The sequence below is a fragment of the Leiobunum rupestre genome, chromosome 8 (genome assembly GCF_980474605.1).
Source record: "Leiobunum rupestre chromosome 8, qqLeiRupe1.1.hap1, whole genome shotgun sequence".
NCBI classification, from domain to species: Eukaryota; Metazoa; Arthropoda; class Arachnida; order Opiliones; family Sclerosomatidae; genus Leiobunum; species Leiobunum rupestre.
The window spans coordinates 26,811,097-26,839,012 of NC_143391.1; the positions used below are offsets into that span (position 1 = coordinate 26,811,097).

The following is a 27,916-nucleotide window of genomic DNA, read 5'->3' on the forward strand; positions in this document are numbered from 1 at the left end:
TTTCCACAAGAACGAATACCCGTCTAAAATTATATTAAAACTAAATAATTTGAAGTTATTAAATTTTTGTATTAATCGTCTTTAAAATTATAAAATATTCTATTGAAGGGATAAATGTTTTACACTGTTAATTGAACTCGTTTATTTGAAAAATTTTAAACTTTAACGTGTAAATGGCATTTTTTGTATGATTAAAATGTGAATCTTTGACGGTTTTTAGATTTTCGTATTATTATCGAGGTTAAGCCCGACAATTAAACGCGTAAGGCGACCCGTGATCTCGGAACATTTTAATTTATTTCAATTATTTATTTTTAATAATCGTAATTAGGTCGTAATGAGTGTTAAATAACGAAATAATCTACGTACAATCATTAGCGCGAGGAAATTTCTAGGCGTTCTTAGTAGACGTTTCATCGAAGGCGCTTAATCTCTCTCAATGATTGAAACTGTCTTATAAATTATTCCTCAATTACTCGGATAAAGGCGTCTTTGGCTCGTTTATAGAGCGAGTGTCTCGCTAATGAGGTGGCATCTGATTATAAGCGAATGAATGGCAAATAGCGATGAATATTTTTCCGCGATGTAACGGAGCTCATCGCGGCCCTTTTAATTCTATCTCACCGCCGCCGAGAATATAATTAGAGAATTATAAGATTTGGTCGTCGCTCGCGCTTATTATACGGACACGTAATAGAGCCCTTTACGTCCTCTACCTTATTAATTAGAGCTCGGTTAATATGGACGGGAGAGAGTCGAAACGTTTGAAGGAGATTTGGAAACTTAATCTTTTAAGGGTCCCTCGCAATATCATATTCCGGCTTGTTGAAATCGCCGAAGACACGCGTGATTTAAGGTCCGCGGACGTAACGCCTCCAGATTAATCCGAGAATGTTGTCTACTCTATTACGAAGACGATGATTTGGAGAGAACGGGACGCGGAATAAATTTGCATATTCCGGAACGATACGAGAAAGACCCTTACAAGCGCGAGGAAAATATTTAGTGGGGCACAAAAGTTAAAAATGCGGGCCAGCTGACAGCCAAAAACGCTGATAAAATCTGTTTTCACGACAATAGAGCAATGTGTAATTAAATCACTTTAAAAATGTATATAATTATATGAATATAATTAATTAATATGTAAACGTATAATAATCATTTCTAAGGATTTTGGAAAATTATATAGACCAAAATATAATTTATGAACTTATTGGAAGAGAATTTGGGGGGGGGGTTAAATACATTGATTGAACCCCTGCCTGATATCTAGGTGAGTACAATGTACTCCTGTATCACTCTATTTCACCGCTACTGCTTATAAGGGCAATTCAGTGTTGAGGTTGGCGTCCTTACGCGTACGCGATGAACCAATTTTAAAGTTTACTCTGTTAGAATTTTAAAATATCGTATATTTTCTAAACATTTAATAAGCCCGATATTCTTAGATTTGTAAAATTGTCCCTTTTCAAGTTTGCAGGTGCGGTGGCCCGTCTCTCAATAATTCATAACCATCGTCAAAATACTTTCACCCTCGAGCCGCGTAGACGCGTATTTAAAAGTTTCTTTGAATACGCGTATGAATAATTGCGGAGGAATTTTATTCAAAAACGGCTCGACACCTGTCGTCTCTATCGAATCTCGTAAATGGGGGGCACTGACTAAAAGCTTTCTCGCAAATACGCGTCACCCGTATGTCTATGAACTAGAGGCGGTATAAATCATTTCCGTTTCGGGCGGCGCCTACCTCCCGCGCTAAAAAATGTTCGCCGACGAGACTCTGATCTTGTTGACTCAGGAGTCCATAAAACGAGCATTTCTCTTCGGCCGCTACTTTTATACACGGGAGGAGCTCCCGAAAAATGGACGTGCGGGCGAAGTATTATACGGAGGGCGACATGGTCGTAAAAATCGTCGTATCCGCGGGTCGCGATGAGATACGCGAAAGAGAGGAGAAGATAGAAAAGTCATCTCTGGCAAAGTGCATCCTTTCCATTATTAATGTCGGCTAATGTAACTCGAAAATTCTGCCGGTATTGTTTTTGTAGGAGCGTAGGCCTGGCTTACGGCGAGGTAAGCCTTCCTCGAACTCGATCCCCGCTTCGAGCTAGTTTCGTCGCCGTTGTTCCGGCGTTGTAATACGTCTCCGAGTAGTCGTTATTACGGGGCCTTGGTCCACCACTCACTGGTATTAAAGGTCTACCTGTGCGGCCTGCCGATGCTCATCAAAGTTTTAGGGCTCAGCGTTGGCGCTCTCCTCATCCCGCGCTTCCTCCGTCTCTCTCTCGACAGCGGACAACGACACTTTCGTCGGACTCTTCTCCGGAAAGCCGTTAAAACTATCCTCTCTCTTTCCGAGAAATGTTTTTCCGTTTCTACGCTTATCTCTATTGATAGATACATTTTGTATAATTTATGACTATAGCCTCTAGCGCTTTGATGATTTAGTATTTTTCGAGTAATTTCTTATTAAACGCTTTCACGTCGCATTTGGATTTAACTAAGGCCAAGCGCTCACTGCTCTTCGTAACGTCTACGTACTACCTTCCACAAGCCTTTGCTTCGTAACGGAGACAATGCCTTGTGGAAGGCAGGACGGATACGAAACGGAGAGCCACTGGGCGCCTAGCATTAGACGCACCGGTCGAATTTGGAACGTTGTCGCGAGTTCTTTTAGTTTTATGTTTATGAACTGTTCGGCGATATTAATTTTAACTAATTCCTCGAAATCGAGGGGCTTTTTTCATTGGACAACACTTACTTCTGGGTTCTCTTGGTCCGTCGACGGTCACTTTGATGGCTTTATTGTACGTAGCTACTTGAGGCGGACTTGTGCTGATCGTAATGGTCAACGTAAAACTTTTCCCTAAAATAATAAAGATTTTTTTTAAATATTTCGTATTAATTTGGTTATTAGTTTAATTAAATATAATTAACAGAATTACTAATTTACAAAGATTGTTACACGATATCTATGCGTATTATAGATATAGGAAAATGGTCTATTTATAGATGGAAATCAAAAACTTCAAAAGTGGAGAGCAGTTCGACCATAAGTAACATAATACCCATAAGTATGACATTGAAAGAATTCCGTTAATAAATAAAATAAATAAATAAATAAATAAATAAATAAATAAATAAATAAATAAATAAATAAATAAATAAATAAATAAATAAATACGAACATACATGTACATAAAATTTAAAATATCTACCTTCAGTAAAGAGCAAGTTGTTAATAATAGAAAATTTTATGTTACGATTCAACAATGCAAAGTAACTTTACCATTTTAATAATCTTTATTTTTTATTTCTTTATTATCAAAATTAATGATCCTTTATTTCCTAAATGTTATTCGTATAAAATCCTGAAAATTGTCTATTTTCCTAAAACGTAGTTTAGAGTTTTTAGCTCCCGCGGTTACACTGCAGCGTAGAATAAATGGTTCACACCTTTGAAGAACTTTTCTTATTATGGCAACCTTTTTGCTAGTGTAGTATCGATAATTCCAAATGAATCTTTTAACTGGTCGAACTCGAGGGATAAGTAACTCTCGGATGGCCTGTACACCGAGTTCGCGTACTTAGTACTGTTAAAGGTACGGATTTTAAAGAGTTCACGAACTCTTATTAGCACTGTCAGAGGTACGACAGTGTACACCGAGTTCGCGGAGTGACCAACCCCTCGGTCGAACTCTTTGAAACGGCGCTTTAAACGATGGAAGGCGAGTGTCCGTAGTAAAAGTGATCTTAGCTCCGAAATACGTTTCGAGATTTACACCGTCAGCTTTTTTAGCAACGTCACCGGGAAAATGGGGAAAAAATAGAAAACGTTCGTTTAATAATGCTCGAATTATCTGCCGAGAATAAAAGGGGTCCCTCCTTTAAAAAAATCTCGGAAGGAGAGGAAATCGTCCCGAATTTATACAAATTCGAGGAATAAATGAATATTAAAAGAGGAGGATTCAGTTCCCTTTCATTTTATAGACGTTTTCCCCCTCGTTTGTTCAAAACTAACACTGTGTTCACCAGAGAACGTAAAAACGGATTTCTTCCAGCGCCCCCCAAAAAAATTTAGGGATGGAGAGAGGGGTGCCGCGTGATTTTTAGCGAACGGAGAAAGGGGTTGAGCGATGGAGTCTCGGAAGAGGAGAGCCGGATCATGCCTTCTTCTCCGGGACTTCTTTCCGGAAGAAGAGAGCGATTTGGCACCCTGGTCCTTTCCTCTCTCCCCCACCTCGCCTACTTTCTACCCAACGGTTTTTTTCTACGTATATATTTTTGGGTGTTAAAGGGGTCGTAGGTGACGACGGGAATTGAAAGATTTCAGCAAAGGGTTTTTCGGTGCCCGTTCGAGTGTCGAAGGAATAGAAAAAGAGGGTGTGGGAGTCACCGTGTCTTTTCGGCTGGCCCGCGAACTCGTACGCGCCAATGCCCCCGAATGTCGTCGCCAACTAATGGGAGCGGCGGCGAGAAAAACTTTTTCTAAGCCTCGGCCCGCGCCGTATAACGCCGGAAAAACTATCTTCATTCCTCCCTTAGCTGACAGTTTAGAGCCCGTCCAACGTCGTACCGTCACACCTTGCTCACAATTACCAGTTTAGTCGCGTTCCGAATACATCTCGAAGCGTTAGCTCAAAAAATGCTAACCAGGCTAATGTCACCAGTACGGCCCGATGCGTTTCGCGCCTTCCTTTACGCTACGAGAGCCGTCTGTTTTTTTAGGCTACCCTATCCTCGCTATTCCTCTCCCTTAGAGTCTCTCTAGTTGGCGACTCTCTGCTGGGGTTTTGGTACCGCAAAGAAAGTTCCGCGGAAACCCTCTCTAGTTTTTAAAGTTTTTTGGGGGAACCCCCTTTCTCTTTCGAAGCCCTCTTTTATTTTTCATATTAAAGAGGGCCATTTGTTTTGACGACTGAGTGGATTTCGGAGAGGGATTAGTTTAGTGGGGCCCCTCTCCTCGCCACCGCCCTCCCTTTTTATTTCAAACTTCACCCTTTCATCTCAAACGCTCTTTTTACGTCCGAATTTCCTTCGGGAATAAATTAAAATTTGAGGTTCTGGCAGTCTCTACTCTGTGGCCTGATTAGCTACTAAACGTTTTATCGCGGTTAAATTACGGGTGAAGGTAAAGAGTAATACGGGTTCTTATATTCTCAGGTGTTTATCGATCGGTGAAATAAACGAAATTTTAGCGTGTCTTTCCGCACGATTAATATTAATATGATCATTATCATAAGTAACGTAATAATATAAGTATGACACTGAGCGTTTTCGATTAATTATAGTCTGTCGTAGAGTGATTGTGTAATCAGAAGTCGCGTAACCGCTGGCGAAATTAATGCCAAATTAATTTGGAAAATAACTAACTAATATAATCGTAAATTTAATAGTCAATTGCTTTGTCAGTTCTTAGCCACACAATTAATTTAATATGGTCATTGGCGAAACAGACCATCATTAAAGAACTTAGCGTTGTAAGAATAGGTAGTGTTATACTTATGTTTATTATGTTACTTATGTTATTATGAATAGTTCTTTTTATAAAATTACCTTGGCCATCTGGTTGAAATGTTGCGTCCCCGGTTCAGCTGTGAATCCGTTTTATCCCCCACTAAAGAGCTTATGAACTCATTCTAAGGCATTGGCTGAACTATTCCAGGGCAACATTTCAACAAGTTGGGCAAGCGTAAAGACATTTTATAAAATCAACTATTGAAAAGTAGACCTTTGTTTTTTGGAAAATAGGTTAAAACGCCTGTAGAAGTGTTTGAACCGCATTCTTCCGTGTACGCGGGGGAAGTGAACAGATTTAAGAAATATTTCAGAAGCTTATTCGGATTAAATAAAGATTGAAACGAAACATTTTTCCAAATCTTTTGTTTTAATCTTTGAAGGATTCGGTACGAAATGATAAACGATAATATTGTGGTTGGGTTTTTGTAAGCTTATAGGTTTAATTAGGTTGGGTTAGGTTTGTAAAACTCGTTTTAGACCAGTAATGTGTTCAGCAGGCTAATTTTTATTGCCCCCGTTCAGTTAAAAATTGAATGTTAATAGTGGCCCTCCATTCGTCCTGATATATTTTTATTACATAAGTAAATCATGGCTTATACAAACCTGTAAATATCATGGAGACCAAAATAATCTAGATAATTAATGCGGGGAAATTCCAAACATTTAATATAAATCAGAGTAACCAAGAAAACTCCAAAAACTTAGTACACGTTAGAAGAAACAGGGAAACACCAAAAATTGAGTATTAATCCGAGTAAGAAAGAAATCAGATTAACCAAGGGAACTCCAAAATTTTGTATAAGTCAGAGGAATCTAGGATACTTAAAACATTTTGTGTCAGTCATGAAAACCTAAAATATTTGGTATAAAGTAGGGAGACCCACAGTATTTAGTATAAATTAGGGAGATCCAAAATATTAAATATAAAGTAGGGAGACCCAAAGTATTAGTATAAAGTAGGGAGACCCAAAATATTTAGTTTAAAGTAAGGAGACCCAAAATATTAAATATAAAGTAGGGAGACCCAAAGTATTTCGTATAAACTAGGGATATATTACCCAAAATATTTAGTATACTAAATATATTTTGGGTACACTGATACACTCCCTACTTTATATATATATATAAAGGAGGCAGACCCAAAATATTTAGTATTTCCATATTTCATATGAACCTGGTTAAGAAAAGACGTCCTTAAACATCAAAATGTACTGTAAGGTGATTTTACACTTTTATGGCCCTCAAGCGTGCCTTATTCTCTGGATTTGGTCCAATGGTCCGCCATAAAAAATAATTGACCGGTCCTGTATTAGGGATCTAAATGCGTTATTAAAAAATAGATATATTCGCGTTAATTATTTCGATAGGCTTATCGGAATGTAAAAAAAATGCGAAACTTGATACGAGTTCTATTTCTACACGGAAGAGAAAAATCGTAATGTTAGAAAGCCCGACTCTGAGGGGTATTATATGGGGGGGGGGGCGAACCTATTAAGGAGGGCCTCTTTGGCGTTTAGGGAAAACACGACGCTGGTAAAGGGAAAAGCGGAGTAATATAAAATTCCGTAACTCGTGAGAGGCGCCTTCGCGGAAGGGCGAACTTAGGCGTCAGGGAATTTTCGTATTGACGGGGGCTAAAAGGAGGTTCGAAGGGTGTCCCGATATTGACACCCTAAAAAGGGTTGAGAGGCTCTATGGTCCGGAAGGAAAGCTTTAGAGCCGGAGCGAGAGGGAAACAACGCGTCGAAGAAGACGAAAAGCCATTTGAGAGGCCGTTTTTTAGGCGTCGAAAGTAGGTTCTGCCCGGTCAATTTGCCCCACGCCGCTTGATCTATCCCGTCGACGCGGCTGCGCTGGTAAACCGGCTCGGGTTGCCCGCTCAGGCTAACCCCATTCGGACAACTTGACTCCCTTTCTCCGCGGGCGCCCGCTTCCGGAGCAGCCGCCTAATGACAGACTCGCATTTATTGCCCTTCGCTTCGTTTAATGTTGCATAAACGGCCGGGAGGGAAGAGACTAGCTTTGTTTCTGTAAACCCCCTCATCCATCGCGTTTGGTTTTTGGAAACAAAACGTATTCGCACTCGTAAGCCCGCCAGTATTTTAAGGAGAAATAACAACAACTAGGTGTCTTCCCTTTTTTCGCCGGCAGTGGTTCCCAAGCATTTTCCCTCGCGGAACTCTTTTCTATTTGAATAGGCTTCGAGCTTAGAAAAGATAGCGCCATCTACTTTACTTAATGTCAACTAAATGTGTGAAGAAATAGCGGACGACTTTTGAATATGAATGTTCTTTAACTGAAACCAAGGACAGTAGATACAGGGACGAGAAAGCAGGGAAAAAAATTCGATTTTAAACGTCTTCATATTCACGGGGAGTTAGATGTAAACAAACCGCGGCCATTGTTAAGACGTGGTTATTGTAGTTAGTTTTTACCATTTTGATGTTAAATTAAAAATAAAATACGAGCGTAAATAAAAAATGCCCATTTGTTTTGAACACTTAAGCCTCGTCAAGAACCGCTTAAATTAGCTGACCGCCATTTTTTTTGTTTACAACTAACTCTCCTTGCGTTTAGGTCGTTTTAGGTGATATATTCCAACAGAGGCCGCCAATACACTTTCTCGTCCCTGTATCTACTGTCCTTGCTGAAACGTTCAGCTTTTACATCGAGATCGTATTGAATGAGCAGACAGCTTTCACGCATTCGATTTAAAACTCATTCGGTAGGCGGCGATACTTCTGACCAAAGTTTAGACTACGCACGAAGCTTATAGTGTTCCCAAAATGGCTATTATTTATGAACAAATACGCAATTAGCGGTTTTATTTATCGCGATATGCCAACAAAGATGAAATAGATTCTAGTATCATAAAAATATTGGTCTACTTAAGGGCTCTCTAAAAATGCAGAAGCTGGGTTGGTACTTTTTTGATATTTCAATAAAAATAAAATTAATCGATTTTTTTGAGTGAAAAACATGCGTATAAAAATATAAACTTTAATAATCAAATAAAAGTTAATTCATTTAGTGCAAAAAGTGTAAGGGTAAATGGAATCGACCTATGGAATTCCATGAACAAACTTCATTAAAAACTTTAAAATAAATCTAAAAAAATATAATTTAAATATAAAATAAACTTATTTATTTTAATTTAACTGCTATGTAAATCAGTTTAACTGATAGTAATATCCGATGAACAAAGTTTTATTATTATCATTATTGTTTATTTTTTTTATTGAATTTATGGATTTTTATACAATTAATGGCTTAATTAACGGATATTTTACTTTTATGAGTTAGCTAATCTTGAATTAATTGAAATCTTAATTGAATTTAATTACTATTTAATATTTTAGTTTGCTCAGATTTTCTATGTATTTTAATTTTTTATGAAATTATTTTTGTCTTTTTTTATCCTACATATTATAAATGATTTAATTCAATGATTTTTTAAAAAAATCACTTGATTTAAATCTTGATTTTAATCGTCAAATTGATTTAAATCTTGATTTTAATCATCAAATTGATTTAAATCTGGCCGCCCTGTGCAGAAGCACCCTTCAAAATATAAGAAAATTTGGCTATTGTTAATGGCTTATTGACACGTTTTTTTAAAACCCCCAGAACTCTATCGTGAAACTCCGGAGTTTTGTGGTACACAGTTTGAAGTACCACTCGAACGTTTCTCCGATCGAGCGTCACTAAAGTCACGGTGTCACTCCCACCGGGACCATACTTAACAGACCATTAAGCAATTTTTATAAAATAATCTATTATAATCAGAGTGTCACACACTGAGGGTGACACCCGGTTCGCGCGTCCCTAGTGACGCTACAGCTCTTAACTTGAGTATCATTTCCTTATGTATTATCACGAGTAACTAATCAACTAATACTTAAAAGAGTGAGTAGATTTTCCGAATTGCCAACCTCCGTGTTCAGAAGGGCCGTAAATAAACGAACGGTATTAACTTGCCTCTTAGCAAGTGCTACTTTTTGATTATTTCGATTAATTTGTTGGCCATGTCGTGGCTAAACTTTGAAATAACCAAGCGCGATTGTATTTTCTCGGTGCTAAATATATTTAATAATGTGGAATAATTATCTACAGTTGCATGCGTTCAAAACCGATTCGTGCGTGCCCTTACCAAAATGGGAGTCTTATACTTTAGTCTCCAATTAGTCTCAATGTAGGACCAAGGATTTTTAAGTATTTTGTAAGAATATTGAGACCAGAATTGTGGGTCCTAAATAAAATCTATTTTAGTCTCACTAAAAGAGTTTTATTATTATATATTTAAATGAAACTTATTTTAGTCTCATTTGGGAAGACTCATTTCTGGAGACTTGAAAGAAGCTTAATTGAGAGTTGATTATAGGTCAGTGGCGTAGGAACGGGGGGGTACAGGGGTACAATGTACCCCTGTACCCCCCTTGAAATTGGAAAGGGGCGCCAAATTGTTTAAGAAGGCGCGCAAAAAGGATGCTGATGAGGGGGCGCCAAATTTAGCATCCAAGCTGTACCCCCTTAATCCAAAACGTTCCTACGCGCCTGTTATAGGTTACAATTTTAGATTAAAATAAGAGTAATTTAAGATTTCACTTTAGTCTCATATGAGAAGACTCATTTTTGGGGACTTGAAAGAGACTTAATTGAGAGTTACTTAGAGGTTACAATTTGAAGTTAAAATAAAAGTAATCGTAAATTTCATGTTGAACTTTCAACTGGTTCCTCTTATCTAGCTATTTTTTTAGTGTTCTCTAAAATGAGCTTCGCTCTCGTGCGGCGCAGTGAGGTGCCAATTATATAAATATATGTAGTTTTGTCCAATCAATACACCAAATATTTCATCTGTTCTACTGTACTATACTTCTGAATTATAATATTATAATTATATTGTAGTATAGTACAAACAACTCATCTTCATGAGTTCTAATCACGATTTAAACGTTTCAATCAGGATTTAATCATTGTAATCCGATTCCATCATTTAATCATGATTAAATCAGATTCAAACATTATAATTATTGATTAAAAGTGATTTAATCAACATAATGGTGATTAAATTGAATTAAATCAAAGTAATCACGATTAAATCGGATTTAATCGTGATTAAATTGAATTAAATCAAAGTAATCACGATTAAATCGGATTTAATCTTTCGGTGGGTGCGTCGTTAATCAAGGAAGTGACCTGCCCCTCGTTCAAACCTCAAAAGCCTATAGTTTAGATCGAGACTCCTAAAAATGGTGAAAAATACGTCTAAATAGAGTCTCCTACAAATAGTAAAACGTAGGTCTAAATTGACTATCCTACAGCAGCGCTTCCGAAAAGGGGTTCCACGGAACCCTGAGGTCACAGGGGTTCCAAGAATTCGCAGCGCGGCCATCTTTGTTTGAATGCCCGGCGCTTGAATAACCACTTCTAACACTAACTCTAGTCTTAAGTATCGTAAGACCGTAATTCTTCGTTTATTCTACTATTTTATTTTATTTAACTAAATTGCATTTTTGTGTATCATTAATTGCTTGTGTTTAACTAACGCGTGGCTGTGCTCCCTTAAATAAAGGTGAGCCACCCTGTTACAAAAGGGTTGTATATTTTTTACGGGCCAATAAACGAATCTTGAATCTTGAATCAAGAGTCTTTTAAGATAAGTTAATAAAATGAGTTGGGGTTGCGCCAGAATTAGGTGGATAATTTAGGGTTCCATAGCAAAAACAATTGGGAACCGCTGGCCAACAGATAGTAAAACGCAGCTCTAAATCTAAGATAATCTATTCCTACGTACCCTATAGATTGGAAATCTCCCGAATTTCCTATGGACGACGGTTGAGACACTGGATTTCCTATTTGCGGGGGCAATAAAATACAAATTTTCTGGGGAATCGCATGAAAACACAGATGACGCGTATCTAAATTGAGTCTCCTACAAATAGTATATATAATTATATTTTTTCCCTATTTAATATTTATTTTGTTCAATTTATTTTTTAATTATTTGTATGGATATTTTACGTTTTCCGTTTGTGTTGTCCGGTGACCACTAATTATAGGCTTTGCCTCTTTGGTCGCCTGTAGGTTGAAATAAATATTATTATTATTAAAACACAGGTCTAAATTGAGTTTCCTACAAAAAAAATTATGGACTGAAAAGGAATCTCCAACAAATCACAGAAAGCGAATATTAATGGAGTGTCTTTATAATCGCAAAAATCAAGTCTAAATTGGGTCTCCTACAAATTTAAAAATATGGACTTAAGCCGAATCATCTGGAAATCACGGAAATAGGGTTTAAACAAATCGCAAAAAAAAACAAATCTAAATTAGGTTGTAGAGCTATAAACGAGTCTTCTTTTGGGCTAGCTTAAAGAAACCTAAATAAGACTTGATTGAATCTACATTTAAGTATATTTTAGTCTAAATTTTGGACTGTGGGAGTCTTATTCGGGATTTATTTATTCTTTTTTAAGATTTTATTTTTGAACCATAATTTTGGTAAGGGTGGAAAAGTTAGTCTGTTTTCCGCCCATACAAATTATCTCATTTGAATATAATTTGGCAAAGCGCTAATGTTTTGAATAGTTGTTTGAAATGACTTTTTAAAGATCGTTAAATTGAAAGAAAATGATAATCTTAAGCTACTCTTAATGTAATATTTGATATCATTAAGCTTTTGAGTTATAAAGTAATTATTATTATTAATTTATATTTAATTATCATTTAGTTCAATAACTGCGTTAATTTATTTTTTGACACTTCGTGATATTGAATGTGAAAAACAGTTTTGACTCAAGCACATATTTAATTGTATTATCTTAAATGAATGTGAATATTATTCTAGACAAAATGGTAAAAAATACTGTATTTTTAATAGAACTAAAATCGCGGTACTTCGGCAATGTATGCCTTCATGGTGTACAAGATTAAAACTATATATATATATATATATATATCGACCCTTCCACCATAGAAGTCGTCCATATACACGTTGAATATTCAACGCGACCACTTTCGTTCGTACCCGATAATCAATCGCGTTGATATTGAATGAAATCGAGAAAATGATATCGAAAGGGAAATTCGTGGGAGATGATTAGATATAGCTTATAACAATCACACACACCCAAGGAAAGAGAGTCCCACTCGCGGCAAATGTGATTACGCGTCTGTACAAGATACGACTAGTCCAAGATAAAACGTTGCACTGATAACGATGTTTAGTCTAGTTAAAGCTAAATTTTCCATAATAATTTGACATCGGGGCCGTGCAGAGGGGGCAAAATACCTAGGGCCCGGCGAAGAAGGAGACAGAACCATTCTTTTTATGGACGCGTACGGTAGAGGGCTATCGCCGTGAAAATTCCAGTTAGAAGGGCCCGCGATGACATAATTTACGCCGGGGCCCGAAATGCCTCAGCATTTTTGTCATTCATAGCAAAATTTAACAAAATTCAGGGCGCATATGTATCGGTATTTGTTGACGTATTTTATTTCAAATTCCAAAGAATATCTTCGAACGCGAACGGGCGTTTCCTAAGATGGGAGACGGCGAGAATCGCGCGCTTCTCTCTCGTATCAAACGGACAATTATCAAGTACGAAAATGCGCCAAGTTCAGTACGGGCCGGGTAGGCTGTCGGGGAATAAAAAAACACGGGGTGTCTCGTCCGTCTCGACTGCGAAAACGTATTAGGTACCCGTCGCACGTTGAGAAGGGGAAACCATACATCAAAAGCGGTCCACCATTTGTATAATCCCGGGGTTTAATCTCTGGAAATGAAGCGTCCGCGTATTATACGGTCGTCAGCGTCGCTTTTTGGGAAGTTGCCGCCCAGTAGGCCGCTTCTCCTTACGCTGCGGCTTTCGAGACGAAGACGCGCCAAAAGAGGGAACCCCCTTTTGTTTTATTATTACGCCAAGAATCTGACCCCTCTTTTTCACGACATCGAGCACCCCGGGTTTCTCTCACTCTCCGGACTCGCAGACGGGACGAAGGCCCCTCGGCTACTAACGTACGCGCGGGGAATTAAATTTACGTTATTAGATATATATATTCAACCCCCGAATATCAACCGGCCGACGGGGGTTTTTTTCGGTAGCATTTTGTACCGGGGTGTTTTTACTGCGAACGAAAAAATGAATCCGAATCCGCGGATAGGGTACAGTCTTCGGTCGAATGTCGAAGATGCGCCTTAATAATTGTAATAAAAACCTACGTATCTCTTTTGGTCAATCTTGGCGTTCAGCGAGTCGGCTTATAACCCGCCGTAGTCGCATTAATCGTATTTACCGCCATCTAGTATTGACCTAGCGCGTTAAACGGGCAAAACCAAAAAACGGTCAAAATTTGACAAATTATCTCTCCGTGTAGTTTATATTATTTCTCTTCTTTATGTTTGCGGGGGACCCCCCCTTTCTCGGCGTATCGGTGTAATAAGGCGGGCGAATGCAATTTAAGAGATAGGTACAGCGCGTGGTTGGGTCGCTGGCTGTCTAATTATACGAAAGAGAGAGTCGAGGCTTCTTAATTATTATGATCAAGAGTCGAAATGATGATTTAATGTAAATATCTGGTATTTTTTTAAGCACCATTATTACCACTCTGGGCCATTTTTATTATTTTATTAAATTAATAGTCGTCAGGGTTGGGAGGAATGTCGCGAACGCTTTACTTAAGATAGTCGACGCTATCGCGCTAATACTTATAAGTATAGGGCTTTTTCTACGAACTACATCTGGCGCGTTGGCTGTGCCCTTTAAAAGTGTGTAATTTAAATATACGGGGGCGGTTCCGCTGATTATAACGCCGCGATAGACATATATTTCTCGGGATTTTTATTAGGATGCTGGCTACAAAGCGTCGTGAATGTACACCCGGATTTAAATGGATACGTTACAATGATAATCGCCGGCTGAGTATGAATAATAATGTTCCGCTTATTTAACATTTTGATTGTCACGATTTGTACGGTTTTTTCTCCTCCTTTTTATACGCGCTCTTTCAGACAGGAAAACGATTAACTTTCGACATAATCAAAACTCTTTCCGTATCTCTATATTTTTATCTAAATTTTCGTTATTTAATTTGAATAAGGCGCGATAGCTACGATATAGTTCGCGGTATCGTTGCTCGTCCATTTTGTACGCTAGTTCGAAGTTGATTTTCAATTACCTTTTGATATTTTAATTGCCTTTATGTTCCAGATTGAATGTCCATTGTTTATTGTAAAATGATGTTATCTGGTCGTTGTATCTGCGAATTTGATGGTCAGAATATTTTAGTTGATATGGACTCTGATTGATACGGCCAAATTGAGTATTGTGGTGCCTTGGGTATTAGCCTAGCTGATTATTATTAAAATATATATCAAGCGAGTACGCTGTGAACGAAATAAAATTAATTATGAGCCATAAAAATGTATACGGCGAATTTTAGTCGTTTTTTACGCATGATATTTTATTTGGTTTAAAAAATACCTATACGAAATATACAAACAGATATCCCAGATTAGCGAATTTTAGTTGAATAAATCTTTTTATTAAGTAACTTGGCGTTATTGTTTTCATGTTTCTTTTACGTCACTGTCTATTACTTTTACGAGTCTAGGGGCGCGTGATAGAGCCGCGTGAAATTTGGTATTTTCTAGTGCGCGTGCAACGATTATACTAATAAAGCTCTGTCTTGTGACGAAAGAGAAACATTTTATATTTATTTATTTTTTCAATCTATTTTATAGAAACACCCAAATAACCACGACCTTTTAGTACTTTGGAACTCCGAAATATTTGGCCAGAACTCCCAAATTAACACGACGAAATACTAATTTTGCCCTCCCCGTCTGGGACGATCTAAGGGCTCGCGTTTGAGTGTTTGTTAACCTTGTAGGTTTTGTCAAATAGGCTTGTCTCGTTGAATTAATTATCCGCTTGGAAGCCCTGTCGTACTCGATCAAAATAAATTTGCTAACCAACCACTTTTAAACGTAATAGGGAAAGGATTATACAATATCTTGGTAATAAAAAGCTCGATTGGGTCGATTCCCATAAAAAGTACCAGTATTGCGCTAGTGGAACGATAATTATTTTTCCGGTCTGAAATATCTCGAAAACGAAACTTTGAAATTTCCCCGTTGTTACGAGCTTGATTAATTATTGTCAAATTTGAGTTGGAGAAATACGATAAACCTTTCGTGACCATTAATTTGAAGCGTAATAAAAACGCGGGCCCGAAGCCAAGTGAAATTCGATTCGACCACCACAACGACTGCGCTCATGTGTGAAGGCACTCGCTCAGAGTTCCCAGCTCTACAATAACAAGCTCGCTTCTATATCGGAATTATCCCCTCCCCCCCCCCCCTTTATATCAATTGGAATCGAAAAAGCGTCGACTCTCCCATAGGGAGAACCGGAGAAATTAGTATGATAGTTATGACTTCATTATGCATGCATATTTATGGGCCCTTATTAAAAATTGTCCGCTGGTGTATGTGTCGTAGAAACCCGTTTTCGCCCCTCCCACCCCTTCCACCTCGCCACTTTTCGTACGCTGACAGTTTCATTAATTTCGCCCGTCAAACGTTTTTGGCAATAAGAGTTCGTGATTCGAGCGGTTTCGCCGCCGATACAACGTCGGAACTCGTAACTTACTGGTTTCCATTGGTTTGAATGTTACGCGTTACGAAGTCGCGAAGATACTATCAGCTAAGGCCGACTTTTGGACACGAAAGTTTGCTCCGGAAAACCAAAAAAATTAACAGAAGTCTATTTTGTAGTTCGTATTTTTCTCTTTGCAACTCTCCTTGATATTTACCGCCAGAGAAATAAGTTTATATCTGAATTTAATTAATTTTCCAGTTGGAAATTATAAGTGCCCCTTCAATGAGGGCAGCCGCGATATTTTCTCGGTTTGGATATGATAATCGCGTACCCGTAAATATGATTACGGTGTCATTTATCTAATTCGTCAAGGCCACCATTAAAAGTGAAAATAATCGTTCAAATAACGCAATCCTCAACCAAATATCTGAAAAATTATTTTCGTTGAGACCGTTGCTAAACGTGACGTAAGATCTTGCAGTTAATTTTGTAAAATATCGTCTGTCCCGGCGTCTGCGGCTAGCCTTCCTCCGGGCTGCGACGTCACCAGTGTTGGAAATAAGCTTTTTAAAAGTACTGGTCAATGTGATCACTATACCCCCTACTGGTCATGCCCAGGCTTGGAAATAAGGTTTATTTCTAAACTGGTCTATTTGGCCAGTGACTCCCAACTCTTGAATTATTTAAGTGGTCACGTAGACCAGTTAGTTAATAATACGGTAGATAATTTTGAATTAATAAACTGGACACTGAATAAAAAAACTGGTCCGAGCAATTAATAAACTGGTCTTTGACCCAGTGACCACCGCTTGGTCATGCCCACCCTTTTCTGCCCCACTTCTCTCCCTCCACCTTTTATTTTACCTTTTGAAAGTAAATTGTCAATAGCGATTAGGAACTCTAATGAGTTTTATTTATCACAAAGCTTTGATATTTATCACATTTCTTAAGAAACTTTAAAAATATTTCATCATCTTCTTTTACACCTTTTTGACCTTCTTTTTGTTTCTAAAAACCATAAAGAAATTGCGGGATAGGCATCAAAGTCTTCTTAACATTTTCTTAATGATTGATCTAGATGTTCCACGTTTAGTTCGACGAATCTGACTGTTTGTAGGAGAAGAACGTGAAATTGCATTACTGCCAGATACCAGGAAATACGCTCGATTTAGGAGTGGAAATAAATATCCGCAATTTCATTGGTTGTGAGAGACTGAGAGCGCAGCCTATTTATAACTTTCTCTTTTCGTTATAGAATTCGCCAGTTTCAATAATGTCCAGGTATTTCCAAATACCACAAGTTCAGCCAACTTCAATAGTTTTGAAATGCTTTTATTTTATCGCTGCTACTTTTGCGCGAGGCTAATTTTAAGAGCGCGTTGCCTTCTTCAGTGATAAAGTTTTCAAACCGATAGATGGCGGTAATGTTATTGAAACTGGCAAATTATATAAATATAATTACTACTTTTAATTAAAAATAAACTGGTCATTATGAGCAATGGACCCCCTAAATTCTATTCAATTTACTGGTCATAGCCCCAATTTAAACTGGTCTTTGACCGACGCCACCGCCTTATTTCCAACACTGGACGTCACGTGACCTTTGCTCAACGGACGGGGCAACGTGACGTCAAAACCGGATGAAAAAGCATACAGTGCGAATCCGGACTCAACGTCTACTCAACGGTGAGTCCGTTGAGCGTTACTGAACGCAGCCATCGTCCCGGTTTTAGTTGTTTAACCCTATTTTTGGCAAGATGTCAATGTTTTTTGAGAGATAAATATCCAGAATAAATTAATAAAATAAAACTACTGTTTACCCGCGCGCTGGTTTTAATCAACGTTAATCCTCCGTAATAATATACCGTGGTATTATTTGGGGACATGGAAGGGGTAGTGATAGAAAGGAGGAGGGGGCCTCTTTGATTGGTCGTGGTCCTTGTTTTTGGTCATAAATGGTTTTTGGCTAGTTGAGTTTTCGGTATATAAGGTTAACCGTCGTACATGCGAGAGCAATTTGTAATTTAGACTCGCTTTCTCCTAGTTACGTAAATACCCACTATGACACGAACGGTGAAAGAGAAGGCTTAAGGATAAGTGGGCTCCCCCACTTTATATTATACGGCGCGCGTGACGCGTATCCATTACCATATAGAGTTCATTCGGCCTTCATTCGCTCTCTCTCTGTGTGTGTGTTACTGTTCTTTAATATCTCTCGACGCAAAACAACAATTTGCATGAGAAAACCCCCGAAGCTTAATCTTTCGTCAGGCTACGGGCCACACTGAAAAGTGCCGCTGGTCACGCGAATGCTAACCCTGTACATCGCCCGACTTTACTTCTCTCATCTACGTTTGACCGTGACAACCCCACGTGACGTCATCACCTATATAAATAGGCGAATCATATGATATTGTAGGTAAAGGTCTACGGTCAGGGTGAAGTCTGCGACCGTTACTTTCCCAAACGTTTAACTCTCTTTGGCGGAAGAGTCGTAATCGTAGCTTCTCCCTCGAATTTCCGATAGAGAAATGTAAATCTTTTTCGCCAACTCTTATTTCGTTACCTTTTGCATGAGAAAATCAAAGGATTTAACTACCCCCCCCCCCCTTCCTCCGTTATTCTCGAAAAATGTCCCCGGCTACGCCTCACCCGTTAGATTTCGTGCGAAAAGGATGTTTTGAGAGACGCTTTGGAGTTTGTTTCGACTTGGCTTCCGTTATTCCGGCAGTTCACTTTTTTCGAAACGGCCCAACGCCAAACACCAAAACAGAAGCTCTATACCGTTCGAACTTTTTAAATACTTTCTCGCTATTGCGGGCTCCGTTTGACCGTAAAAAAGGGTGAGCGAATCCGCCTTTTTCGTGGAGAGGAAGTGCCCCTGGCACGCCCATCTATACCGCTCGGACACTCGGCCTTCTCCATTAACCGGACCGAGCGGGGAAAAAATTTGCCGTCTCCTTTACCTTTTATTTTTGGTTTGCGTTACGGTAAGAACGTATTGAAATTTATTGGTTAATGGTATTGAAAGACAAACGGTCCTTTATGGCTCGGATATTTATCGCATCCTGCACTCGTGGCTCTATGGTATAAATGTTTTCGGATGCACTTTATTCAAATTCGATTTAGGCGGTGATATTAAGTAGTGGGTTTGGCTCTTATGGCGCTTAAATTTGTTGAAGCGAGTTTGTGTGACTCGAATAACAATAAGCCGTTTCTACGGGCTTCTTATTTTCGATGTATTCATTGAATAAGTATTATATTCCCAATAAGTAAAACAACAATAACTGTATTTTAAACATATTATTTACATTCATTGGCTTCTTACTAAAAATATCGCGAGGTTACACGCTTTCATCCCACGAAATAATAACCTATTTGTGTCGTTAGAAATCAAATTTACTCGCAATTAAAAGAGAGGATCATCTAGCCTACCGCGTTAGTAACTTTCAAATTAGACAGCCGCGCGAGTTTATAAGGACAAGTCCATCGAGGTCAAAAGGTAAAAATCTTAGCCTACCTCTTCCGCTGCGTCCGACGAATCGGAGGTCGTTAAACTTGGCCACTTGGTTCTTCATGACGGCCGTGGCGTTGCGCAGCTCGGCGCAGTAGTTTTCGTCGTTGCCGGCCCGGATCGAGACGATGGTGCCGTCACTGACGTCGCCCAGAGAGACCACCTTGAAGGCCATGGGCAAAGTCTTGTTGGACCTCCAGTGCGTGGGCAGCACCGAGCACACCAAGTTAGGGCTGCCCGTCCTCATCAACTCGCCCGGGTGCTCGCTCAGCACCTCCGTCAGCGTCCTCTCACCCGGAATCACCAACTCCGGGGTCGAACCCGCCGCCGGCGTCGAGCTGGACGACGACGAGCTTCCGGTCGCGACGTTGGTACCGGAAGAGGTCATTTTGCCGCCTCCGGTTCCCGAAACGCTCTTAACTTTGACGTCCGGATGATTGCTTCTTGGCGCGTGAGAGTTGTGGTGATGGTGTTGGTGATTGTGACCGTGGCTGTGGCTGTGATGGCTGTGATGATGATGGTGGTGGTGGTGGTATTGGTGGCTTTTTCGGGTTTCCGACGCCGCTCGCTCCTCCTTGCCACTGTGGTCACCCAGAAGATTGTCCAGGCCCGAGCTGGATTCGATTTTAGCACGGTCTGGCCCGGGCCAAAACGCCGCGACGTTGGACGTGGAATCGCGGCCCGGTCTCGGATCCGATTTTGCTCCGTCGCTGGGAAAGACTGGTAAATGCATTAAAACTCGCCGATTAAAAGCGAACGCGTCGTCCAGAGAGACTCGTCCGTCGTCGCGGCTGCGGTGACAGAAAGCGGCGTGCTCGAGACGAAGGCGTGGATGACGCCGATGATCCACCAGCCGAGGGACAATCGTGGGCCGCGCGCGGCTAACCCTGCCAAAAGCGCCTTAACCGCTCCTTCTTTTTCTCATTAACCCTTCATTAGAGGGTGTCCTTTCCTCGACCAATGGTTTTCCTCACCTGGTCAGCTACGTCAGCCTCCGGGGATACAGGAGGGGGCGCTCTCCCTGGGGAGGGGGACGGGCGGGAGGGGTCGACGTTCGATGGGCTCTTCTCGAGGTGACACTCGCTGGTGAGACGCTTCGGATGAGAGAAGGGTGAACCCGATTGGTCTCACGCGGACCGGGCGCGACGGAGAGATCAGCGGCGCGAGAAATAGATGAGTTTTGTTTTCCAGAAATCTGATTTCCGAAACGTATTTTTTACTCCGTTCTTTCCGGAGGACGAGATGATTGGATTCGAGACGCGGTCAGCTGCTCCGGGGGAAGGGACGAAGACGGAACGTCCGGGACGCGCCGGGAAAAGTTCTCCGAGGCGCGATTCCTTTTATTTATTTATTTCTCGGTGGCGATTTCATCCGCGAGTTTTTATCGTCGGAGAAGAGCGGGAAGACGCACGCGTGACGGTCGACGGGAGAAGTTCGAGTCGAGGAATCGCACGTGTGGAACGGCCCGATGTGGTTTGGCAACAGCGGCAGGCTGGCGGCGAAAAGGAATTCCCACAAGCCAAAAACTTTAACGAAAGCCTCCTCGTCTCTTCCCCCCCCCCCCCCTCTTTTACCTCGCCTCCTCGGTTTGCCTTTAGTCGCGCGGCACACACGGCCTTCTCTCTCTCTTTCTCGCTCGCTCCAACTTCGCCTGTAAGGAAACCTATACTCGGTTCGGGGTCCTCCATTCGAGTTGTCAGCGAACGGGAAGCTCTACCACGCGGCTATCTCCTCGAAACCGCCTCCGAGTTACGTAGCGTGACGTCACCGGTAGGGAGGAGATTATAAAAGAGGGGGTACCGCGATGGAATGGGGGTGGAAACGACATTTTATATCTACTATCGCGTTTGGAAAAGGCAGGCGGGGGGAGCGTTGGGGGGCGCTATTTAAAAACAACAGGGGGAGGAAACCATCCGCGCATTTTATTAGAATGATATAATCTGGATTCTAATTTTTTCTTCCGTGGAGTAATATCGTAGAGCGAGAGCAGGTTTTTCCGAAGCGACCCAGATGAGAGACACCGTACTGATATTGATAGAATCGCGTTTCCCTCCAAAATTTGACATTGCTATTCAACCGGCGTAATATTTATATTTATGATTTATATATTGATCCATTTAAGGAAATTAGGATTTTTTAGCACCCTTTCGTCCGAATCCATCCGGATTTATTTGGTTTCTTTGTAATTTTGAAAAGACCGCGATTGGGGCCAGTCGGGATCGTCGACTGTACCCCTTCCAAGGAGCTTCGAGCGAAGGCCAGTAACCCGATCCGTGTATTTTTGTGTCGAATAAATAACGCGGGCGTGGAAGCGCTCCTTTCTAAACGAAATTCGTGAGTCACGATCCGACAGTTTAATTTTCTCTGTTTTTGGCTGGAAAGATGCGCAACACTTTTGTTGCCGCGGAGCCTTATGGGAATTACGGCGTTATACTTCCTGAAATCTCTCGCGCTGGCCCCCCCCCCCTCCCCGGCTGAGGCAGTCTGACCGCCGGAATTGGTACCATTATTAGCCGAAACAAAAGGGTTTCCGCCAGTGTTTTAGCCCCTTTTTTTGTGGGAAAACACGATTTTTTTGCTCTTCTGCATTTTTAAACGAAAATTGGCCATCGCGAAGGGATATGATGGCTCTGGCTTCTTATCCATTCATCCCCGCTTCCCCATCCTCTCGCCCAAACACAAAAGGACCGTTTTATTCGAGAAGAAAAACCAGTAAACTTTCCCATGTTTCATTTATTTGTTTTATGTTTTGTTTTTATCGCGTTAACTCGCTCCCATTTCGGGTAGTTTCCTGGGCATTCAGTTATTTTGACTCATTTGAATATTTCCGAAAACATAGTTCCCGTTTAAAGTTTGTTTACTTAAAAGACGGGCTTTTAATCTTTTATACTCGCCACTTACAGAACTGTCATCAGTGTAATATTTCCCTCCCTGGTCTAGCTGTAATGTGTCTGGGGTCAATTTTAATAAGCTTCTACCCATGTAACGAAAGTTACTTTCTATTCCCACTTTACCCTACGCGTGAGTTAATCCCGTGTAATCAACGGTAGAACTACGCAAAGCGCGACTTAAAAAAATATTTAACATTCTTAAATTTATATTATTATTCTTTGATTTATTATAACTGTGTAACTTTGCATTACTTTGGAAACCCGTTTAGTAAGCTTCTCCCTGTTACACGGTAGTAATAACCTCAGCCTCGAAGCGCGTCTCGGTTTTACGGACTTTAAAAATCCAAAAATTGTGGAAAGCACCCAAGTACTTTTAAAAAAGTTGGAGGAAAATCTTCCTAAGAAGGACATGTAACTGACGAATGTTTGCCCTCTTTGAAAAGTTGATATTGGTTTTGTAAATATGTTGTTAATTGTAAATGAAATTTGTAACTCGTGAACTTTCAAAAATTGAAATGTTCCTCGCCGATTTAATAATAATAATAATAATAATCAGCTAGGCTAATACCCAAGGCACCACCTTAGGCCTAATTCATCATGCGACTTTTAAGCCCTTAATTTAAAAGAGTTAATAAAAATGCATTCGTTGAGTGTTCCGGAATACACTGGTGGGATTAGGTGTACCGATTAATTTTTGAGGTATTTTAAAGACATATTGATTTGGTATAGTCTCGACATTTTATTCCAATCGACGTTTTATAGATCAAGGTTGTCCCTTGTCACCCCTACTTTTTGACTAGTGCTCGGACTAGTGCGTTCTGACGTATTTAGTTTGCAACATCGGTTCTTTAGGGATGCTATCTTCACCGTCGCTGACTCTGCAGACGAACGTCATCGTGAGTTGAACACGTGTGTTGATTTCGCCTTTGAATCCAGCCTCACCTTTGGCGCCAAACCTCCAGTATCACACGACTAATTAACAAGTTCATTACCAATTTTGGTAATCGTGAGATCGGGACAGGCTTCCAAGATACTTGTTCCCAACCGATTTGTCCATGTTGGTTCGTTAAACAGTGCGGAGACGGTTTGGGTATGACGGATAAAAAGCCTTATTTGATAAAACACGATTCGACGATATTACTTCAAAAGAAACATTCCTACAGTACTGCAATTTATAAGTAAAGGCCATCTTCAAGAGTACTATTTGTTTTCTTAAGCACGTGCGAATTACACTGTTAGAAATAAAGGTTTTATTTTAGACCTCTAATGTGGTTTAGACTTTTTCCAATATTAAAGACCACTCGTGGTATTACCGAAGAACATTTTAAACCTTCTGCTCTCCAAATTCAGTTCTTTTGTTTTGTTTAAGTACTTATTTTACAAATTTTTTATCTATTTTACTTCATAAACACTAAGAAGTTGGACCTTTTAAAGTATATTTTCAGTCCTTTATAAGCCCTTATTTATTCCCATTTTTTAAAATTGTTCAAAACGACATGCATAGCCAGATTAAGTCGAGAAAAAAGGGGGGTTTCAAAACGTGAAATATCATTAAAGTATTTCGTTATATAAATAAATATGCATTGAAATCGTGTTCAACATAATAATGATAGAATAACGGCACCTACTCTTCTTGGCGAGGTGCCCTTCACGCAGTGTATCGCTTCTGCCCAGCTCTAGAACACCTGAGATCTTGGTTTACGAAGAGGAAAGCCATGGCCATATAATTAGCCAAGTCCTTGGCTTTTGGAAGATCAAAATTATTCTATGATTAAAACGGCCAAAGAAATTTCATTTCCAATGGAATAGACTAAGATTTTACAATTGAGACTTTTCAAGAAGGTAATATCAGTAACGTGATATCCATAAGCATGACACTTCTTATTGTTTAAATGCTAAAACTTTTTTTTCTACACTGACCATCTGGGGTTGCGCTGAAATGAGTATTTTATCGTCCTTGGTAATAATATACTTCTACTTGGAGCTAAAGTAGCCCTTGATTGCAAAATAATTCGGAAAATCAGTTCGGTGATAATGTTTGTTAATTGTCATACTTATATATTATGTAATTTTTGACAATATAGCTTTATCTTATTTCTTTTAAATATTCCCATTTGATGTATATTTTTGTAAGTATTTTACATTTGTCTTACTAAGAAAATATACCATGTACAGTTTCATATTGTAATTTTTAAAAAAAAAGCCAAATAAATCTGGATAAGTGTATTTGTTATCAATGTTTCTTTTTATATTATATTGCTTGGACACCCGATCTCTCGCTTATTTATTTCTTTGGTGTATAGTCATACCCCTAGACATTCCTATACCCGGAATAGTATTTAACGAGAATCCTTCTTGCCTTTTGCTAACGCTAGGAAACCCGAAAGCTATTTTTTTTTAATTCCAGAGAAATTATTTTCTACCTTATAAAAATTAGCGTTGCAGACTGCAACTAAAATCTGTAATATGACTGTAATGTGGCTGGATAAAACATATCTTTGATAAAGATGCAACTAGAATGCATTTAGTCTACAATTGCAGCCTTAATATTAGTTGTAATAAGGCTAAAAGTTTGATAAAGTTAATTTTTTTTCTTAAGTTTATAAACTGAAATAAAGCTACAATTGTAGATTATTGACTGCCACTAATTATTTCGTTAATTTTACTGTAAATTGGATACATTTGCAGTCATTTCACCATAATAAAAGAGTTTTTTTCCAGAGCTAAAAATCTTTGCATAACACTTAAAAATGTAAATAATGTGTTTTCAAATTTAATGTTTCGAATTACCTGGTTTTCGAACAACGTTGCGATCATTATTATACACAACATAAGTAACATATTAACAATAAGTCTGACAATTTGCAGAAATTATTGTTACTTATGTAGACATTAATTTCAAATAGTTTAAAAACATTTTATCCATTGAACCTCACATAGTGACATATTGAGCCATTTATTGCTGCAATTTGGCTGCTTTGCATCCATATTGCAGCCTCTAACTTTTTGTAAAGGAATTCGTAAAATCATTGTTAGCGTACTGAAAAGTGGCAGGAATTGACCCGTTTCCAGGTGTATACCAACCACTTTGTAGCGCATATGCAAAATGTTTGAAAATTTTCTGTTTGAAAGTGACATTTCAGCACTAACATTTCTGTAAGGGTAGATTTGTAGGAGAATACCCCGCAGTATTAACTTAAAGTATATCTCATACAAAAGCATCTCGACTAGATCGTCGATAGATAGGGATCATGTGTAAATTAGATTTCGACAACGTGGTCAAAGACCCTCTAGTCGCTTTTAAAGTAAGGAAGTTCAACGCTTAAAAGCTCGCGATCGTGGGGTTTCACACTTGATATTTTTCAGCAGAACTGCCGCGATGGGTATGCGTGCAACTACGCCCCAAATTCTTTTCTCTCCCCATATATTTGTATGTCGGCGTGCGTTTCGCTTCCTCTGGCCTGGCCATAATCGTCCTAGATGCTTAATCGTTCCCCTACACACCTGCGAGCGTTTTTTCTTCTTCTCTTTTAAAAAAAAAAATGTCATCCTCATTTAATTTAATAGCGAGTTACTACGCCAGAATTCCGGTACGTATTTATCCATCTTGATATAAGAATCACCGCAGAGAAGTGAAAAAAAAGCGCCTTCCGCTATATTTTTATTACGAGATGATGATGATCGGAGCTCGGTTTTTGTTGAGGCTCGACGCGCGAGCCGGGTTGAACCACCGAGCTGTACTTGGGGCCAAATATGATCCACGCCGACGAATATTAAAAGAAATAATTATATCCCCGTTGAAGCCGCCGCCACCGATTTAACTTCTGCGCTCACGGACGCGATACGGACGTGTAATGGGTTAAATTTAATATTTTCAGTGGAAATATTTTGTTGTTCAAATTAATTTAGCGTTTTTCTACTTTTTATAGCGTAATACCGGTATTGGCTTCTGGGGGGTTGAATTGCAATTAATTGAAATATTTTTTGAAATTTATCAGTTTTGCGTTAAATATCAAATTATAGATAATTTCGACGTAAATATTTTAGGTTTTTAGGACGTGTTATTATTGAGATTTTAAAAAAGTAGTTTTTTATCCGTTTTTTTATTCCATCTTTTATTTTTTAAGTTATCGTTAATTTGTATAATTCTCCTGATCGCTGGAAATCATACGATATTACCCGAAGTTATATATTAATGATATTACTAATATTAAATAACTTTGTAATAACCTTTACGAGTTTTATCTCTTGAAATCGAAAATTTTTTTAATAGTTGGTAGACCGGATGTTCTAACGCATTTATATTTGCCACGCCGTAAATTACCTGTGGCGATCGTGCTCGCGTAACAAAATTTGTATTTTTATTGGCTCCATTGTTTTTTTTTATTAGATTATCGGAGTTGAATTTTTTTATTAGTAATTATGCTGTATTTTATTTTCCCCAATAAATACGTTCGATTTCGGACATACTCGTCACGAATTTCCGCACTTGATAACCGTTTCGTTTTCGGAATATTGAAAAAATCAATTCAATTCAATTTTATTTTAACTTAGAAATCTTCATGTACATTTTTATTGTTTTAAGGGGCCAAGTCACCGACACTCTTTTCTCGCAGCAGCGGTCTGTTAACCGGTCTATTACTATTAAAAGATGGCGGCCACTTCGATCCATTGTAAATCTGGCAAATGGGTCAATTAAATCTCTATTCGTACCAGGTTACTCGCGTGTTTCTAGAGACCTCGCGTGCGAAAGCGCGGCGTCATTTTGAAAATTTGATCGTTATTAATGATCGAGAAATTTTGGCAATTGACACCTGGAATTTTAACGCGCTGTCTCTATAGAGTGTTTTTCAAGCTGTAGCACGTCAAATTCTATTTTAAATTTAATGTAGTTAGATTACTCGGATGAGCTACTAGTATTGGGTATTAGCCTAGCTGATTATTATTATTATTATTATTATCTAACGCGGTTATCCGCTCGAAGATTGAAGTATAAAAACTAAAAATATATCAGAAGTATAATATATAATTGGAATAATTTACGAGTGTCTATAAAGGATATTTAAAAACCCGATATGTAACTTTCGCGGGATCAAGACAGATGCTAATAAAGTGCGATTTTTCTAACAAACTACGTGTATTGTACTACTCCACACTGACGATGTAAAATGTAAAATTACACTGTGTAGGAATATCCAATTATTTATAGAACATTTTTGCAAATGTAATTATTATAGAAAGCAACTAGTTTAAGTATTTCGTATTGCACTAATTGTTCTCACGAAATGTATTTTGAAAAAGCAGATTGAGCCCGTTAAGGTACATTTTTCAATCGTATATCATTAACAGTATTGTAAGATGGATACTTCTGTCTAAGATAAATATTATAT

At 39.0% G+C, this 27,916-nt stretch overlaps 2 protein-coding genes across 3 annotated transcripts in view; one reads left to right on the plus strand and one right to left on the minus strand.

The window, feature by feature from the left end:
• The window catches only part of LOC149932949 (uncharacterized), a 36,969-nt gene extending 15,655 nt beyond the window's left edge, over nucleotides 1–21,314 (minus strand). For both annotated transcript variants that reach the window (XM_090156230.1, XM_090156229.1), the window contains exons 1-2: nucleotides 19,642–21,314; nucleotides 2,762–2,866 (exon numbers count right to left, since the gene is read on the minus strand). In XM_090156230.1, coding sequence (XP_090012356.1) covers nucleotides 2,762–2,866; nucleotides 19,642–20,368 — 832 coding nt within the window. In that variant the 5' untranslated portion in view covers nucleotides 20,369–21,314. The remainder of the gene's footprint in view (nucleotides 1–2,761; nucleotides 2,867–19,641) is intronic.
• LOC149932948 (brefeldin A-inhibited guanine nucleotide-exchange protein 3) overlaps nucleotides 1–27,916 on the plus strand; it is an 85,929-nt gene that overhangs the window by 37,443 nt on the left and 20,570 nt on the right. The gene's annotated exons all lie outside the window — the stretch shown is intronic.